Consider the following 20,110-nt stretch of genomic DNA (forward strand, 5'->3'; position numbering starts at 1 on the left):
CACCCAATTTAGTATGTCTTTTCATTTTTTTTATTTATTATGAGACAAACCTTTTAAAATAAAACACATTACATTGAAGAATTTACATTTTTATTTGTATGGCTTAGAAATTTGTGACAATAAGGCAAATCAATTGCAAAGTAAGACCCGAGGCTATGACATCCCACTGATACTGTACATGAAGGAGCAAAAAGCTGCATTGCCTGTAAAAACAACCTGGATTAATATTTCAGTGCTCCACCCACTATGGCCTGTGCATTTCCAATGACAGTAGCATTTTTAACACCACAAGAGACTAAAATTGCGGGCAAGTAGAGAAATGTCCATACTCGATGTTTGCATTGTTTATATTTTTCAAACACACTAAAATCAGCGACGGAAAAAATATAGTATTTAAAGAATGTAATTCTCATATAGACATTGAGCATGTAAAAAAAAAAACGTGACTTGAAGACCCAAATACTCTTCCAAGACAGTTTTGCTTTACATTGACACACACAAAGCGTACAACAGATTCGCCAAGCACATTACAGCCAGAGATACGCAAAGAATGAAACATTTTAAAAACAATCGCGCAAATATTTGCAGATAAACCCAGATCTTTTGGAGAATCATACATTTTGAGAGCATCTTTTGCCAACAATAATAAATAAGCACGAGCAATTACTCATGTCATTTTCTTTGACTGGCCCAACTGAAAAACGCAAGACCATTGTACTACCATGCCTTTCTCAGGGGTTACTTCGGGACACCCAAAACGCTGCAACAAGAATTCCAGTCCATTACTAACATCCAAGTCTTTGCGGGAAACATGTCTGCACTCAGTTCACAGCTTGATGCAATGACCAGAGTAGAGACTGGAGCCACTGCTCAGATGCATCCACACATATTAACTAACAAATAGCCCTCGGATTTTGAGTATGGCAATATCATCACCTCCTGCCCTACATCACATTCTCAAAAAGCTGCATTGATTTCATCATGATTTCATCCTGTGAGGAAAGAGAGAAAACAAATGACCATTATGAAGGAATGAAATGCAATACTGCACATCGATATGTTACAGTCATCCACAACATTGGTATAACTGGAACTTAAGAAGAGAAAATTATTTTTTTATTTGGGTCATAGTTTACAATGGCGTAGACGTCTATTGCATCATACTGAGAGGCATCAATGTGAATACCAAGAACCTCATTCGTTTTTTTTATACAGTATGCATTATATTATGATTCTGTGACAGTGTCAATTCACTAGAAGCTCACTGTATATGACTTTTGGACATACAGCTCTTGTCATGAGGTCAAAATGGTGTACGACTATAAAAGAAAAGAAGATCCCCAGTGGGAAAGCACATACCTCCTGGCAGGCTATTACAAATTCCTCTAAAGTCACCACTCCATCTTTATTTTTGTCCATTTTCTGTGGTACAAATACATAATGTTGGTGAGTAAACATAAGAAAGTTTGTGCTAACACTCACACCTAGGGACAATTTAATGTGCTCCATGAACTCATTCACTCCCAACGACGTTTTTAAACGTCTTTTCAGATTTGGTCCAGAATTGCTTGGTACTGAATGAATTAACCTGCCATGCATATTTTTGGAATTTGGGAGGAAACCAGAGTACCCCAGAGAAAACCCACGCAGGCACGAGGAAAGCATGCAAACTCCATACAAGAAGGCCAGAGCCGGAACCGAACTTGCTAATCCTCCGACCACCATACCGCCTTTAATAAAGCCATAATGAGAAAAACTATTCGCTTCAGTATATAAAATAAAAGCTCTGTTTAAAAACTACCAATGCAGAATATCCTGATGATCCTGGACTTTACTCCTTTCCAACTGTCTCATCTTGTGTCCCCATTTTTATACCATCTTGCTTGCTCTGTTTTTACTGCTCTCTTTTTTTTTGGATCTACCACTGCTGACTATTGAAATTGTCCAATATGAACTATTTTCCTCGGAAATTGATTGCTGAACTCACTTGAAAAAAAGCATCCACATGCTGCTGTGGCACATCTCCCTTCATCGCAGGGTGAGTGTACTTTCCCATCATGTCGTAAATGGCCTTCACAATCTCTGTCATTTCCTAAAAGAAAAAAAAAACACGCAGAGATTGACTTTGAATCACAGGAACTGAATTTTTCCTTCCTCAATTACTGATAAGATGAATCGTGTATTTCCTTTTTTAAACATAAATAAATGGGGAAGTGGCGGGGGGGGGGGGGTTCTCAATATTATGTTTATAAGTGAAATAATCCACAAACGTCCACAAAATGTATGTTTTTGGTGACTCCAAAACCATGTTTTTTTTTTCTTGGACTATTTTCATTGCAAAAACGTTTCGGTCACAACACTTGATGTTGCTGCCACCCCATGGGACAAAGCACTGACCCTGTATTGAGTGACTACTCTTTTTCAACTATATTTCTTTGTCTAAAACGGGACCAAATTATACCTAAATCCAACACAAATGGCCCCTGCAACAATGTAGACAAAACACCAGACAGTTGAGCATAGGCATTATAGTACCTATACCAAGTGACCAATCTGATCACCCTCAGAATCCGTCCATGCCGTATAAACTTTGCACCATCTGTGTGACATCGAATCTATCAAAGCAGGGACTCTCACCTGACCTGGACTCCATGACATGTCATAACACATCACCCATGAAGAGGCTCGCTCTCCCTGCCCTGACCTGCTGTCATCCCAATGGTGATATGATAGAGGTATGAAAATAAAAATACCTATCAGGACTATATAACACCGCAAGGTCACTCTAGGGAAGGACACAGACTAGCTGACACCATATAACTGTCGTTGATACGTTGCCTTTTCCATTGAGGAGCCATCTGAGTTGGTTCATGGAAAGAAAATAGACACACTGAAGAATAAATTAGACCAGTGTTGCTTCGTCATTTTCCGGGGTAGTTGCTGAAGGCGAAACTATTTGTTTCTAAAAGTTGCCAAATGTCACTTTGTACGATAGAAAGATATTAATAGATTGCATAGAGCCTTTCCTCAAACTGACCAGCCATCCAACGCCCCCAATACGCACACACAGACACACACACACACAAAAGATGAGACATTAGTTTGTTCAACATCACACATTTTTATTTAAACTCCCCAATGAGCACAAAGTTGTACAAAACTCACCTCCCTGTTTATGTAGCCATCTCTGTTAATGTCATAAAGGTGAAACGTCCATTCAAGTTTTTCTCTCAAGGTTCCCCTCAGCAGGATAGACAAGCCCATCACAAAGTCCTGACAAGCGAGAGGACAAAATGTCACTGCACCCATGGGACATCCTAGTAACTCATCTTGTGCCCCATAACGTTGCACGTCTTTTGCGGCCCTTACCTTAAACTTAATGGAGCCATTGTTAGTCGTGTCAAAAGCATTAAAAAGATAATGCGCATACATGCTCGCGTCTGCAACACAGGAAGCAGAACCACGTGAGATTTTGAAATGCACGAGCGATGATGCAAAAATTTACCTCCGTGGGGAAAAAACTGTGCGTATATGTGTTTAAATGTCTCCTCATTTACGATTCCGCTTGGACATTCCTGTAAAACAAAAAACAAAACAAAAAAAGTAAAACAACTGCTTTAAAGACGCACAGAAGCCTCTGAATTTGTGGACGTAAGATGTGATTACATTCTTGAAACCACGATAGAGGATTTGGAGCTCCTGCTTGCAGAAGTTAGTTTGGGATTCCAGTTGTTCGAGAGCCTCTGGCCTGTGACACACCGTTGTCATCTCCAGCTCATCATCGGTTTTATCTGCATAGAATAACGGCAAGCGTTGACGGCAATCCGGGACCAACTGTCTCCATGTTACGCTGTCAAGAAATTGTAGAACCGTGGGAATAGAATTCTAATACATGTTACAGATATGGCTCTGTGAACACACATTAAATCTGATTTGGCTGCAGAAGAGAATGCTTATTGAGGGATGAGAGAATAATACTAGTTGCGTTGGAATATTTTGGGCAAGCAACAATCAAAACACAAACAAAATAATCCCTCTGCAATATGTTTGTGAAATAAACACTTCAGTGTTTGACTTGACCAAATATGATTACCTTGCATTCATTTTAGCGGTTAAATGTGATGCTTGATTGGTGTATTCCCTTTGCTCAGTAATCCACCCGTGCGAACACAACCGTGTGATTAGAAAATAAAAAATGGTGAGAATTGAAATTGGCAGGTGTTGATAAAAATAAGGGTGACACGGAGTGTGAGGAAAACACACAGCGGCTTGAAGGTCGTGTGACAAACCGTCTGTTGACGTCAGAAGCGTGATGAGTTATTTTCTGTCAAACTGCCTGGAGGATGCGTCTTGAAATAACTTCCTTTACCAAAAGCCAAAATTAAAAAAAAAAAATCATAATCACCATTTCTTGTCGAGAGAGTCTGACTGCTCACATTCACAAAGGAGCATGCGCCCCGAGCACACGCTTGATAATTAGAGATGTGTGAGGTGGTGCTCGCGGCCCAGAAGAAACGACATCACTTGTTAATGACAACAGCGCACGTTGACACAAACAATCATGTCGTTTGTGTCAACATGCGCTTTCGTCCGAGTGCCGGCTGCTCGCTCCCATTGGTCCAACTACAAGATCCGCAAATGTTGTCTTGTGACTGCCGCCACTTGTAAACCACATGAAACAGGTGGACAACCATCCACTGAGGCAAACTAAGCAAGAAAATAATTCTTTAACTACGTTACATCTTTTGACAATAGAATAGCAATTCAATTTTAAGAAATCGATGCGATTGTGTCGCTGCAAAGATAATGCTTCACACTTTCATTGTTATAGTCTGAAAGGTAGTAAAGTACAAAAGTATGCCTCTGTGGCGTATAAAGTGTTCTCATGACAGTTTAGTAGATAATAATCACAAAAAAAAGTGTATAATTTCAATATCCATCCATTCTCTGTTCTACTTATCCTCTCTGGGGTTGCTTGTGTGAGCCTCTCCGAGCTGAGTTTGGGCGAGAGGCGGCGTACACCCTGACCCCTGATCCTTAACTCTCCGTATTACTTTCGATCTTGTAAAATTGCATAATATAGTAGCGCAGAACTGCATTCCGTGAGTATTGACGATCGAGTCGATCTCCGGAGTACAACGTGCGTAAATCAAATGCGACACACCTGCAAACGACCATCACAATAATACAAATTAATTCAAGAAGTTCCTTTTTTTTTTAAACATTGACATCATCAACCAAAATCTTTGCTAACGCGTCCATGGCTCATATTAAAATGACTTCATTGTTGACGGACTGCTGTCTGAACACTTTCGTATTTTTCAAAATGGATGTTTCTCAATAAACTCTATTCGTAACGTTCCATCTCTTCGGTGTAAACAAACATACTGCATGTGTTAGATTCAAATCATTGTTGTCAGTGAACACCCTAACATCTCTTTCTGGTACACAGTTGCAAATATATCATTCATCCTGATTCCTGACAGATTGTTGTTCACTCTCTCATGCCCCTTCAACCCAGTCTCCATGACAACAGGCTTCTAATGCATGACGATGGGAGAGAGGTAAGATATGTGAGCCGGGTGTTAATTCACATACACCGTTTGTTTCTCTCTTTCGCGACCTTGTAAGTGGAGGAGCCCATGAGTGCACTTTCCCCCCCCCCCTCCACCTCGTACACATATTTAAGGGTCAGTGACAGTGATTTTGCTCCCTACTTATCTACGAGGACAGCGTACTTGACGGCACACTGTCATCTCTCTCTCTCTCTCTCGTAACCATGGCGCATGAGCTACGACTCTCGTTCCAGTATCGGCAAGAGTGGCTCGTCATGGAGTTGCTCGATTCTGTTCATTTGACTGAACATTGATCATTGCTCTGATTTTCCTGTACAAGGAACAGGGTGATATTAGCATATTTCCGATGTAAATATATTTGGTTGATTATCACAGCGTCCAGTAAATCTCAAAAACTGTTGTGGTGTTGTTTTTGTATTTTCACAGAAATAGAGTAGACACATGCACACGCACACTCACGGAAAATCAATGAATGTGTACATTGTTATTGATCTATTCAGTCAGCACATGTTGCGCTTTGTGCGGCAAAAAAACAAGAGCCTGACTTCCATAAATTTCTCTCCCCTCTCACTTTTGGTTGGACGAATGTTGACATACCTCTTGACGGTCTTCTCTGCTTGGTTTGCATGGTCAAAGTTCCCACCACTGCACCCATGTTGCCACAGTGGTAACCAGCTTGGGCAACCACGAACCCGGATTTGTAGTCGTCCTGTTATTTCTGGGACTCACTCACTCTTTGCCTCCTTTCGCAGCAATGGATCTTAGAAGGGATTTCCTCTCGCAGGTTTTCTCTGAGAGTCGATTCTCCCTGGCGTGATGATTCCCTTGGATTTCTGAGCTCATTCTCAAAGACGCACATGAGCTGCTCCTGCCTTTCCAGCACCACTCCCTCTTTTCTGTGGCTCCCTCCGCTCTGTCCTCCCCTCTTTCCAGTTCCCTGCCTCCTCGTGGTCTTGTGTTGTTGTGGCATGCTGCTATACTAATGCAGCGCTCACGAATAACACCACTTGTAAGTGAATGGCAGCTGGTGAACGACAGCTGAAGCCGATACAGATGAACGTTCAGGGCGGGTTGTGGTCAACTGTGCAAGAGAATGACTGCAGACACCGTCAGCCATGGAATTCATTTTGTACAAAATAAATCCATTTTGTTTTGGTGCTGCATGTTGTTGCTCACAGGATGAGAGGGCCATTAATGACGTTCATGTTACACATCATTCATTTCATTCAAATGTGAACTGCTTTGAGGGAAGGAAAGCTGTGAGTGATCCTGAGCTTTCTTTTTCTTTTTTCCTATACCGCCTATCCTCATATTGATCGTGAATGACCTCAAGTCTTACCCATCCGACTTTGGGTGAGAGGCATTTTAAATCCTTGATGGGTCGCGATACAATCACAGGGTTTTTTTTTCCCCTAGAAAAAGCGGCCACTGCTTATGTGATAGAACACGGAACAATCTCATTTTCTTAAGACTTGAGACATGTTTATTTAAGAAATGCAAAGCACAAAATGATACCACTGTGGGATTCTGTGCATGCCCGTGGTTAGCCAAAGCCCCCCCCCCCCCAGCAATAGAAAACAGACCTGAGATAAGAATCACATAAATTGTGTTTGCATGACGTCGTTTTCTCGACATTTTTATAGCTTCTGGCTGTTGCTCTGGAGGGAAATCCAGTTCTGCATTCACAAGCCTACAGCCGTGACCTGCGCAATTCCCTTGACAGATGTTTGCTATCTCCAACTGCATTACCCCCTGCACAATGACGTGCCAAGGTTGCTGCACTGCAATCTATAACTTCATTATCTTTTCATTAGCTTCTCAACAACTCATGAGCTGCAACACAGCACTAACACACAGGCGACCTCGTCACTATTTCTTCCTCAGAAGCTGTTAGAAGAATCTATGAGCAAAAATGTATCATGTTTAAAGTTTCATTTATTTGGGCGCATCGAAGCGTTTGGGTGCATATCCAGCACCCCCATTTGGCCGGCGGGCTGTTGAAGGCCACAATTAGCACGTCAATAGAGGTGGGCGATCATAGGGGAGAGGGAGGGAGTTGAGAACACCCGTCGCGCCCAGATGACATTGACCATCCGCAAAGTCTACAGCATGCTAATTCGATGTAGACCAGCCAGAAAAGGCGCCAATGTACTGGTGGTTCGAGGTTGAAAAACAGGTAACCAATCACTACTGAGGGGCCTGACCGGGGGTGCGGCATGCAAATATTGGGGGCAGTGTTTTTCTTGTATTTTGCATATGTTACAATAAAATGTGGAACTTGCCGAGACGGGACTTTGAGTGTGATCGCGGAGCAACAACCGTCGTTCGCTCTCAGAGGTCCGCTCCCGCCGATATTGAAGACAATTTTCCTGTGTGCCGAGTCGCTTCTTTAACTTTGTCCGAGAAAATCTCTGACAGAAGCACTAAGTAAATGTTGCAGGATTGTACATAAGAATCAGGGCAAGTACACTGAAAAAACCAACAACACTTTATTGAATTTAGACGATTATATTTAATGAAGTGGTTGGTCCGAAAAAAAAATGTATCTGTATCCAAGTGATTTTATTTTGTTCAACAACTTGGCAAAATAATATTGAATAAATTCAGGGCACCATTTTTACAGTGTACATCAACACTGCACACAGTATCAACCGTGGTACTGAAATAATATTTGATCATTTCTGGTGTGTTATTTATACTTTTATAAAATTTTTTCTACTGAGCATGCAGTATTTTGTGTGTGTGTGTGTGTGTGTGTGTAGTATTCATCATATTTTGGGAGCAATGATCTGTTTACGCTGTCACCCATGGGACCTCTTGCGGGAGTTGTGTGCATAAGTGTTGATCAGAAAAATCTGTGCTATTTCAAAGATGCAATTCAATGCTTTGGAAAAACTGAATTGACGTATTTAAGAGAAGCAAAAATATATTGTTGAATCCTAGAATACTTGTAAGATTTAACATTGATTTCCACTCCGATTATGGAGTCAGCAGAAGCCTTTTTAAGCAAGCAAATAAAGACGTGCAGAGAAGTGAATTCATACGTTGTTGTGGCTACTATTTAGCACTTTTTACACGAAATGTCGTGTGGCGGTGTATTGACCGTCATGCCTTTCACTGGAGATGTCCAGAAAATGCACGTGCATCTGTACCAGTGGTTCTTAACCAGGGTTCGGTGAATCGGTCTCAGGGGTTCGACTGAGCGTCTGCAATACAGGTTCAGACACACCCGACTAAACAGGTCAATTAGTTATGACACGCCCACTTGGCCATCATTGACTGCAGATGATCACATTACATTGCTTGCCCAATCAGTGCTGCAGGAAATTTGGTTCGCTCAGTCATCAAAGTGTGACTATTGCAATAATATGTCATGCTCGGTTCATTTTGTGTACAATTTTGTAAATTATACTTATGTCTAGAAATATAATGGACTTTTTTCAGCTTTAAATAAATGCATTTTTTTATGTGTTGAATTTATAAAAGATCTTATTTTTCTATTTTTTACTCATGAAGGGTTAGATGAATGTGCATATGAACTAGTTGGGTTCAGCACTTCTAACGAGGTTAAGAACCACTGATCTGGACCAACATTTTCCCTGCACCTAACAAAGGTGTGCCTCAACTGGATGGTTCTCCTCAACCGGTAATGGGAGGATGGTGTTATGGGCATTGACAGCCATGCTTTTGGCATTTGTAGCAAAGGTTATTGCTGATCCCCACACAGACATGGACATAAGAGGACATGACTCAGACATGACAGACCATCGTGAATGCCATTGACTCACAAGAAGATCTTGATGTTCACCAAGTTCAGCACTGTATTTTTGATACTTAAGCAGTTCAAAGCCAGAACTTTTTGCGAGGGTCAGTCTTGTCTAGCTGTCCGTTGAATTGTTTCCACAAAAAAGGTTATTGACACGAGTGATGACGAATCGATGCAGTGGGCGTTGCAGGGGAGTCAAGGAATGCCGAAGCCAATGTCGCAGTGATAAGTGTCAGGGTGATAAAGCACAAGGCAACTGATGGTAATGGAGTGACTGCTGGCAAATCTGATGTCACAGCACCTCATAGGAGGAAAACACACGGAAAATCATATACAGCGAAAGAGCACTAGTCATCTCATCGCCTCTTGCATTGTAGAAGCAAATAATGACACACAAAAAAAGAGTTTAATAGCTGAACCAGAGACTCTTAAGGTCCTGTGCTGGAAAAAAAATCTTAAATTCTACTCTTACATTTATCTCAGTCTATTAAGAGAAAGTTCCAAAGCAAGCACGAGCACCAAAGTGTCCCTGCAGAGGCCTGTGCATGGACTTCCACGACCCCCATCACACCAAAGAGAAAAACTAATACAATAAAAAGAGAAAAAACATTAATAATGAATAAAGAGAAAGAAAAGGCCAGCAACCGATAACTTTATTTGAGGTTTAATCTGCACTATGGATTCAAATACCCGCAGCCGGCAATTAAGCGGTTCACGCCGACCAAAGCAGTCGGCAAGTGTCCCTTGAAAAGAGGCCGGGGGCTCAGTCAAAATGATCATAGGCCAGCGTAATGTGCCCCGAGTGGCAATGAAATGTGGCTCCATAAAGTGGAGGAAAAAACGCACGGTAACCACCGTATGCAAGAGATTACCGCAGAGCTTCTTCAGTCCACACGAGACATCAATCCAAGAAAGCTTTTCATTTGCATGCGTGCATTCAAATAAACAATGTATATCGTGAATTGTACGTGGTTTCTCCTACGGGAGACCAAATAAAAGTCAAATTCAAATTCAAATTCATACATGGAGTTACTGGTCAAGAGTTGGCGTTACCCTACAGTGTGAACAGTAGGCGGCAGCAGAGTAGGAGGTACTGGACAAGATTTGGCGCTACTCTACCATGCGAACAGTAGGTGGCAGCAGAGTACCGCATCATACTGAGATGTGCGCATACACTTCAATAAGATACATTGTCATACTGCAGCTGAAAGTAACTAAGATATTTCTCAAGGTCCCTAGAATGATGCAGCGCCCTTTTTACCCAACTACAAAAGAAAAATGATCATTGTAAAAGATTAGGCTTCATTCAAATGTAAAGATGGCGCTTACATTGTGGCAGGAGTGTACGATGAACAATAAGATGACATGCAACGCATTCAAATGAACATTTCAGAAAGGAGAAAGAGGAGACCGGGCTGTTAGCGAAGAATGCCAGAGAGTGAGAAAAGGCACAGATAAAAATAAATCTCAATGATAGTTACATAAAAGGAGGCACAGAGGTGATGTAAAAAATTAAAAGCTGTGAGACACTACAGCGCCAGTTCACTGCCTTCGCAACCAGAGAGAGGAAGACCAAAAAAAGAATGACAATAAAATGATAAAGAGTGCAATACAGACTCTAAAATAACCTTAGGCTTGATGCAAAAACACAGGCCAGTGAGTCGCATTGTTTTTAAACAGCCTTCATTTTGAGAAATGTTTATTTAGTGTCATTGGCTCCCTTGAAAGGTGCTCTATAAATCGAAGTTATTATTGCAAATAGGTTTTTACTGTGTGAGTTCTACTGTCTTCTTTGTACCCACTAATGCTTAGTTCTGCCCAGTGGCGTGTTTATTGTTTGCTAAGAACAAAGAATTTATCTCCAGTGGACATAAAGATCGGAGGTTCAGCACAAACAGGACACAAATGGTTCTTATCTCGCCAAGGGATCAATGAGACATGGCTAAAACGTTTTCTGGACAATCTACCGTTTCTTTAGGAGGATGCATGGAAACAGCACAAGTATATACTTACATTAAATTGTGTAGCATTCCCAAATATTAGTTGGTAAGAAGCACAATGAGTACAAAACATTTTACAAGACATTGCATGGTGTTGCATATATAACGTGCAGGTTCAATTTCAGGGTCTGTGAGAGTATCAGCAGCGTGAATTTTACACAATGCTATTTAATCACCAGAGATTTGATAATATCCCCAAATAAACGTTAAAATCTGTCAAATCTCGTATTCTTTCCTGACTAATCCACCATTTACGGCAACATTTTTTTTTGTCGGTTTCAGCACAAGTATTGTTCACCATGTTTGAAGTGCGTGACGCTACTGCATGACTCATCATTGTTGGAGTTCAGTGTTGTGGGATTTGCACATGCACACTGAGCTCAGCCATAATGCTCTTGTTATTAAACAGGGTCTGTTATAAAACACCAGCAACCAGGTGCACGTTTTACAAACTGTTGTGGCCTACATTTTGGGGGGAAGTGGATTAAGTCAAGTCAAGTCAACTGAATTTATAGAGCACTTTCAAACAGCCATCGCTGCATACAAAGTGCTGTACATGGAGCAATTTAAAATGCACAATAAACAGTTAGACAAATCGGTAATAAAGGCGGTAGAAAGCACCAAACAGTAAAATCAAGAACAAATCTAAGTCATGCTGAGTCGAATGATTAAGAGCAGTGTCGCTTAGTTTTGGTGGGTTATATAGTATACCGGCCAGGTACAGTAGATTAATCCGTATAAACTCAGTTCCGAGTCTTATACGTTGTTCTTTGTGAACACGTACCCCCCCCCCCCTCCCCAACCCTCCCTGCAATTTCATTCAAAAACTATAATGACACCGTGTTCTCATTTTTGGGATCAGTCTAGCTGGGTCTCGAGTCTCGTCTCTGAATCAAGACATTTTTTACTCGGTCTATGTCGTATTTGTATCATATGTACTATTTAAAAAAACAACATACCAAAAAAACAGTTTGCTATGATGGATAGAAGAGTAAATAAATAAATAAATAAATAGTACAAATAAATTACACGTGACAAACATTACAACGCGTTGAAAAGTAAATCCAAGCAACGTGTTGAAGTAAGTACGCTACACATCAAGCCTACAAAAATTATTTGGGCTCTTTGCCATAGCATGTTGACATATAATGTATTGAACGCAAGACTTTCAAAGCGTCATTGGGGCCCCGCCCATAAACAAGGCAACATTGAAACAGGGGTGTAAATTAGAGATGAGGCTTTCAGGGTTCATGAATTGCAGTCTATGACTGAGACAATCTCCCTCGGCCCAGCTCTTTTTAGCCATGAATGTTTAAATGATGAAGATGAATATGGATGCTGCTGCATTTGCAAGTGGAGCATTTTAAAGGTGACTAAGCTGAGTTTCATGGTTCACGTCGCTGCATGTTCATAATGTGGAATGGCCCAAGGGATATTTAAAAAAAAAAAAAAGGATGAAATGAACACGATGTGTGGGAGATGAGTCTTTACATTTTATAGTTTGCCTGACATGTTTGTGTGCATGAAACGTGAGCAATGTATTCATGTTTTCCTCCATGCATATTCTAGTATAGAAATGCAGAGGCTTGCACTAAAAGATGATCACGGGCGAATTGTTCAATGTTCAATATGGAACAGGACAACAGACAACACACCTCACCACCGATTAGCTTGCTGTGGTCACTTGTCACACCTTTTACATGACATTTTTTTATACTGCAAATGCGAAGAATATTCTAATATCCTGGGAAACTCATCGTCTCTTCACAATCATAATATGAAAAGATTTCGAATTGGTCGTACAATTATTAAAGGTATTGGTGATTAAATATTGGTGACAAGTTGGCATCTTGATGGATTTATTGATGCAATTCATTTGTTTGTTTTTTCTATTGAAAAATAAGCTTTGCATTGTATCCAGTAAAAAGTCACAAGAGTCGCAGTACCTTTTGTAAGGCTTCCTGAAAGCAATCTCTGAATAGACTGGATCAACTTGAGCACCCCCTGTTGACAGCGGGTGCCGCAGCCAGCCATCTTTGGATAGAAGCAGATGGGCTTGAGGATTGTCTGGAAAAGATCCGTTTCCTCCACTGTACCTCAAAAAGGTTTTGGGCTGGCGCAGACTTTTTTTAAAAAGATAATATTTCAAGGCGTGCGTTCGAGAGGAATTTACTTCAGTAGTTGTTCCAGTATACACTCCAAAGGGATCATTGTCGTTCCACGTTCAAGGAAAAATGAACCAAAAACTGTTTCTGTGCAAATCCAACACCACTTTCAAATGCACTCAAGAAGTCGCAACACTTTTCCTTTTGAAGTTCCATCTATGAAGTTCAAAAACCACGGCGGAGAAAGTTGCAAAGAAAAAACAAAACGGAAAAAGAAAAATATCCACCTGCTCAGAAGAAATGATGAAAAAAGTACTTGAAACCTTAATGTCCCCAGCAGCTCATTAGACAGACATAAAACGTTATATTTTTCAGTCAGTTCTGCTTTAAGGGAGAGAAAAAAATCGTTTCTACTCACATTCTTGCAGATTTATCATAAGTTTTCTCTCCTGAGGTACCCGTTTATCCTAAAGCTATTTGAACGATAGCGCGGGGCTCAGATGAGCCTCGATGTAGGTCTGTGGAACATCTCTCTTGCGGTGCATGTCACACATTCGGACTTGAGAGTGCCAACAGCACTTAACCGCCCCCACTACCACAACATGCTCCCTCCTCCTCTCTTACATCTGAGCTTCCTGCCTCCATTTGCTCATGTCCAATCTTAAAGATCTGTTTTTATCATATCCAGTATCCACGAGGTTATTCAAGATAATGTCGATCATGGTGGGTTTTCAACATGCAGAATTAGAAGACAGTGTGGGCCAATCATGCTCATGTGGCGGCGCGTGACAAAATAACCCAAGAAGGCAGTTGCGATCAACGGAGTAAAATACGGAAGGCATCAACATCAAGAAGCGCCAGAAAAATATGACCAAAGTGTCAACGGTGTTCAAACTAAACTGAACATTTATGATCACAAAATTTTTTATGGAGACGTTTTAATTTTTCTTGTACTCAAAGCCATTCGATTGTGTGGGTGTACCGAAAGTTGCGACTGGGAAAGTGCTAAATTGAAGTGAGCATAAACACAGTCTGTTCTATCAGGGAGCTATTCCAAAACAGGTTATGTACCGGTAATCTTGCAGGTTGCTTGTGGAGAAAGGAGAGTTTTTCTCTTTCCCTCTCTCCAATCAAGTGAGAAATCTTAAGGGACACTTGGACAGTCCCTGTATTTCTTTCCTCTTCTTACTATAAGTTGTTTTTATTCAATGGTTTTAGATTGCCACGGTGGTGATTTTTGTTGTTGCTTTTTTTGGGGAGGGCGGGGGTAAGGTCCGCACCAGAGAACCCTACAGATGAGTCATTGTGGTAGGAAGGGGCGAAAACAAAGGCAATTGTCGACACAGGCTTCTTTGGTTGCTTTTTGTGAATGTAATATTATGCATTTCATATTGTGCTGAATGAATTTCGTTTCAGAAACATGCATACTTTCAACAACCTCATGTTGGTACCTATCTGGCCACATTCTGTCTTCGTTATTAACATGAAGGGGGAATTAGTATTATCCTTGACAATTCCTGTCATGTGTGCTTTGCTTGGGCTCCACAAGCACAAGAGTCAACTTTTTTTCAAACACAGCGGGGCAGTATTTACACGTTCCGTTTGCAACCAAAATAGCTGCAGAGAAATTAAGAATTTTTTTTTCTCGTCCTCACTACCTCCACAAATACGCCTACTATAAATGGTTGCATAATATGTGAATGTATTTCAACACATGGATACCATTTGCACCGCATAAACAAACTGACGAAGGTGGTATGAAGATTCAACTATTTTCGAAAATGTAATAAATGTATTCACTTTTTATTTTACTTAAAAATATTTTTGGGTGTCAGAATTGATTTTTCCTTTGGTCTTTGTGCTAGAGAATGTTTGCCAATTATCAATATTTTCTTGAAAAAGCAATAACACCCTCCTCCCCCCTTCCCTTTTTTAAAAACACGTTCTGCGTTGAAAAGAGTTGTTTTGCAAAAGCATTCAATGGTGGCTGGATGTGACAAACGGCAATTTTTTTTACTCAGCATCTGTTATCGCCATCTAGTGGACAGATGACAGTAAACCGTGTTGATCATTTCATTCATTTGGTTTCCTTCTCGGTCTCCAAAGGAACTAGTCATAATTGTCAATGTTAAATCGGAATCTGATAATGCGCAGTTCTATTAAGCATCTGGGATTTTAACATTTCCCTGAAAGTATACTTAGTATTTTATTGAAACATTTTTCAGCCCAACATGATATTTGTGGTCACAATTTGTCAAAATGTAATCATAGGCAGTTTTTCTTTAAAAAAAATAAGAGTGAAGTATTTCATGATTCAGTAATTTACGACAATAGAGAATAAATAGTGAAAATTTTAACTATTTATAATTGCAGCTAATCCCTTCAGTCATTCATACCGTCTTTCTGAAGTCAGGCACTTGAATACCACACATTAAAACAACTTGTTGGTCAATCATTCACTTTCACTGGCAGAGTTGAGGAAAGAAGAGATCAAAGTTGCAAACTTTGAACTGCTCCCGTCTCCAAGTAGCCTGCTTGTCAAACAACTACAGTTATTAATTAATTCCTGTTGTCTTTGCTACCGCTGCTGCGCCTGCAATTGACGTGTTGCAAATTGCTTTAGAGCACAAGCACCCAATTTTGAAAATGGTGCTCCTTCTGGGAGAATTTAAAATACATTCAAATGGTATTGTCATTACTTTTGGGTTCAAGCCTGGATTGAATTCCTATTTAGCAAAGTAAACGTGAGTGTGAATTTCTGTCTCAAATTGTTCGATGAACGTCATCTGTTGCCTTTTGCCAGAATCATTTGGAACTAGTATAATTCACTGGTGGAGAACACAATAGACACGGATCTTTCACAACAAGTGCGATGGTAGGAGACCCAAAAAGCAGGCAGGCAGGAGAAGCTAAGTGGACTGAACAAAATATATTAAAAAAAAACACATGCAGTGGTACACTTAAAAAAAAGAAAAAAAGAAAAAAAACACAAAATCAGAAACACAAAGTCATGGAAGCCACATGAAACCGAATTAGCAAACAATCAAAAATTCTTACGACAGAATCAAAACTACATGACAGGAACACAATGATCTGACAAAGACTTGAGTGGACGCAGGGAACTAAATACAAGCGAACTGATGAGAGAACAAGAAACACCTGGACATGACACGAAGGTTTGAGGGAGCTGATTGGTTAACACAAGGGACCCGGATGACGAGAACAGGTGGTGACAACAAACAAAAAGACACATGATGCAACACAACCAAATGTAATCTAAACCAAAACACAAACTGGTTAGCAAATATGGAGCTGTGGGCAACGAAGCAGAGATTCGTTGGGGACCGCTTTCTTGCTCTTCAAGTTCTTCATCTGAGTTTCTTGAACTGTGTCATCAGACAATCGGGAATGCCTTTTTCCATTCGAGAGGGTCGATCTTTTGTGCCCTCGCAGTTTTCTGCGTGACGATCCCCTACAGAAGAGCAGCTCGGCATACGATTTTCTAAAGTCTCTGTTCAAAGCGGGATACAGGATGGGATTGAGGACTGAGTTAAAGTAGCCAAGCCACAGGAGGACAGAGTGAAGTGTCGTCGGGGGGTTCATCTGTTCTTTGAGTCCCGTTCGGGTGAAGAAGGTGAAATAAGGGAACCAGCAGATGATGAAGGCCCCGAGCACGGCGGCCAGTGTTACGGTAGCTTTGTGCTCTTTGGCTGTGGCCGCAGTTGATGCCATGCGGGCGAACGACGGAGTGGCCGCACGGATTCGTTGCACCTGAGAAAATCAATCAAAATTAGACTTTTATTTCAACCGCAAGTTGGTTGATCATACTGAAAGATTTTTTAAATTATTTTTAAATAAATTACTTAAATTTTTTTTTTTTTAAATGAGTTACCCAGGCAGCAAAAGGCCTGCTTGTCGACCTGCATTTTCAGGACACTACAACCTCTGCAGAAGATGGAGCAATACCTCTCTTTTGTTATGTTCCTTTGATGCCTAATAACAAGCCGATAGATGGCAGAAGCCACCCCAATTTTTTTTCTTTACTCAGCGCTGGACAAACTGTATGCTCAATAGCTACAACATAAGGTACACTATGTAAACATAAGCTGAACAAAAGGGCAAAATCAAGATGTTTTTATTTTTTACAGTCTTTCCAGTGGCAGCTCTGGATATTTTGGGGCACTTACAACATTGACAACTCAGGAAATATTCAAGATTCAAAATTTCTTTTTGGTGGTATGCCGTGTGGTTTTTCAATTTAAAATATGTCCCTTGGCTCAGTCAAGATTGGGAATGACTGCTCGAAATGACAACATAGTTTCGAGACTAAAACAACAACATCAATTCAGTCAAACAACTATCGCAACATCAGACAAACTTATAATCGTGATGTGGTGTCTTCATTTTTTTCCCCTCAAACTAAAATGCAGCCTTTGGGATCCGTAAAACGGGAGAAGAAACCAATGATTATTTTTTGATTTTTAAAAGTGGCTTAAGTCGCAGATTTCGATCATCATTAAATTCAGATGATCAGATTGACACTATGATATGGTAGCAATTTTTAAAATCTTTTGTTTTTGTTGTTGTTGTTGTTGTAATTTACCCAGATATGAATTGCACCACGACTGTAACTTCAGGCCACTGGTTTTTAAGGAATCCACTCAACCTCTCCAAATACTCACCTGTTGGCGTGCCACTCTGAATATGCATAGGTACATGGCGCACATAATCATCAGAGGAAGGTAGAACGAACACAAGACATAAAAAATGATGTAGTTGTTATTCCATTCAAACTGGCAGTAGCGTCCCTCCTCGTGATCTCGCCCCATGTGCCAGTCCGAGTGCTGCACCTTGTAGTCGACTGTGTTCCAGCCTAGGTGAATGGGCACAAAAGACACGGCGAGCGACAAGGCCCAGATGCCGACGATGGCCAGCGTCACCCTCGTAGGGGTGATTCTCAAGGAGTAACTGAGGGGCGCCGAGATGGCAAGGTATCGATCCACGCTGATGGCCAACAGGCTCAGGATGGAAGCGGCACACAGCATGACATCCAATGAGACGTAGATGTTACACATGGTGCCTCCGAGGGGCCACTTCCCATTGCGTAACTCCAGAGTTGCAGAAAATGGCAGCACCAGCAGGCCCAACAGGAGATCTGTCACCGCCAGTGACACCACAAAGCAGTTAGCGATGCGCCACAGTCGGCGGCTGAGGCCCACGGCCAAACATACCAGCACGTTCCCACCAACGGTTAGGATGATGAATGACACCAGAATGATCCAGTGGAGAGCTGTAGAAATCATGATGCTCTCCTTGCGCTGAGTCAATGCAACAACGCCAAAGCTTTGGAGTCGCTTGCTCTTGTGTGTGAAGTTCATAAGTCACAGAATGGAAAAATCTTCCCAGGCACGGGCATTTTTTTTTTCCTCTTAATTTTTCCCCTGCTGATACTCTCTCAGGTCAACAAGTTCCTGTTGAAGGGAAAAAAAACCCGTTTATTTTTCATTGCAAGTGCAACGAACACTCCATGAGTGGAGCAACTATTGCAAATTTTAAAAAATGGGATTATTATTTTTTCATGTGTGTAAACACACAGACACACACACACACACACATATGCACTCCCTGGTAAAGGGGTTATGCCGATAACAATTCCGTAAACTTTAAAAAAATGGGGAAAGTCAACTTTTTCAAGACAAGGTGCAGTACTTGCATGACATGATGACCATTAGAAACAAACAGAGAGCTTTTAAGTTGTTATTTGTAAACTCATTGAGGATGCATCATTTTTACAGGAGCGCAAATGCATTTGCCTAAGCGTGGGTGTTCTGCTTACAAAAAAAAAAAAAAAACAACAACAACCATAAAACATCCAGTCAAAGCCAGAGAAGTAAAATAAACATACGCAAGCTCTTTAAGGACATCTTGATTCAAAACTCCTCATCCTACCGGGAAAAGAAATAGATGGGGAGGGGCAGGGGAGATGGAGAGATTTGTCAGTGCAATCCCATGCTTTAAAAATAACCGACTGGGTGCATTTTGGAAGTGGAAATGTCACACTTATCTTTTCGGAATGAGAACAACAGTAGCTGGATTATAAATTAACTTTATTTTGTGTAAATTAAATGTTTAAATGAGTTAATTTGTGTCATCTAATTAAATCAGGTTGGGATTGCAGATTTGAATGCAACATTCTTGTTGGCTATAAAAGGTACTTTGGTTATGCAGTTAAATAATTGCCTCATAATATTTCTAAAATACAATCCTCCATTTTTTCGGTCAATGTTTTAGGTTTTTATTTTTCAGTGAATGTCTCTTGTTTGCATTGTAACTGACTTAGTTTTCTCTCTTCTTTTATTTGGCCACAAATCGAAGGCAATGCACAATGGGCCATTAATGAAGGAGACACACATGTGTCATGGAAAATTGAATATTTAATTGCTTTTATACAAATAGTTGCGTCCCTAGTAGGTCTGCCCTCCCATCAAGTTTGAAATTACACACACCATAAATATTTTCCTCATTGCCTCTTCATGAAAATGTGAAGCAAGAAGTGACTTAGTAGGTAGGCTGGGTGAAAACCTGCCATTTTCAAGCAGGGCCCATATTTACTTTCGTCTTTCAGTCTGACAGTTTCCACATGAATGAAACCCCAAATAACAA

At 40.8% G+C, this 20,110-nt stretch overlaps 2 protein-coding genes across 3 annotated transcripts; both read right to left on the minus strand.

Annotated features, from left to right (window-relative positions):
• Positions 1 to 73: 73 nt before the first annotated feature.
• kcnip1b (Kv channel interacting protein 1 b) lies at positions 74 to 14,126 on the minus strand. 2 transcript variants are annotated; one of them, XM_052046408.1, is made up of 8 exons: positions 13,289 to 14,126; positions 3,667 to 3,791; positions 3,506 to 3,575; positions 3,370 to 3,440; positions 3,166 to 3,273; positions 1,988 to 2,092; positions 1,360 to 1,422; positions 74 to 992 (listed from the first exon to the last, which is right to left on the minus strand). In XM_052046408.1, exons 1-8 carry the CDS (start codon positions 13,374 to 13,376, stop codon positions 945 to 947), a joined length of 678 nt encoding a protein of 225 aa, XP_051902368.1. In that variant the 5' UTR covers positions 13,377 to 14,126; the 3' UTR covers positions 74 to 944. The 2 variants fall into 2 exon arrangements, with proteins under 2 accessions (XP_051902368.1, XP_051902369.1); XM_052046409.1 differs by lacking the exon at positions 13,289 to 14,126 and adding an exon at positions 6,174 to 6,589.
• Positions 14,127 to 15,628: 1,502 nt separating this feature from the next.
• Positions 15,629 to 18,918, minus strand: hrh2b (histamine receptor H2b). The gene is made up of 2 exons (XM_052047441.1): positions 18,130 to 18,918; positions 15,629 to 17,218 (listed from the first exon to the last, which is right to left on the minus strand). Exons 1-2 carry the CDS (start codon positions 18,823 to 18,825, stop codon positions 16,745 to 16,747), a joined length of 1,170 nt encoding a protein of 389 aa, XP_051903401.1. The 5' UTR covers positions 18,826 to 18,918; the 3' UTR covers positions 15,629 to 16,744.
• Between the last annotated feature and the right edge of the window lie 1,192 nt (positions 18,919 to 20,110).

The sequence above is a fragment of the Hippocampus zosterae genome, chromosome 16 (assembly GCF_025434085.1).
Source record: "Hippocampus zosterae strain Florida chromosome 16, ASM2543408v3, whole genome shotgun sequence".
NCBI lineage: Eukaryota > Metazoa > Chordata > Actinopteri > Syngnathiformes > Syngnathidae > Hippocampus > Hippocampus zosterae.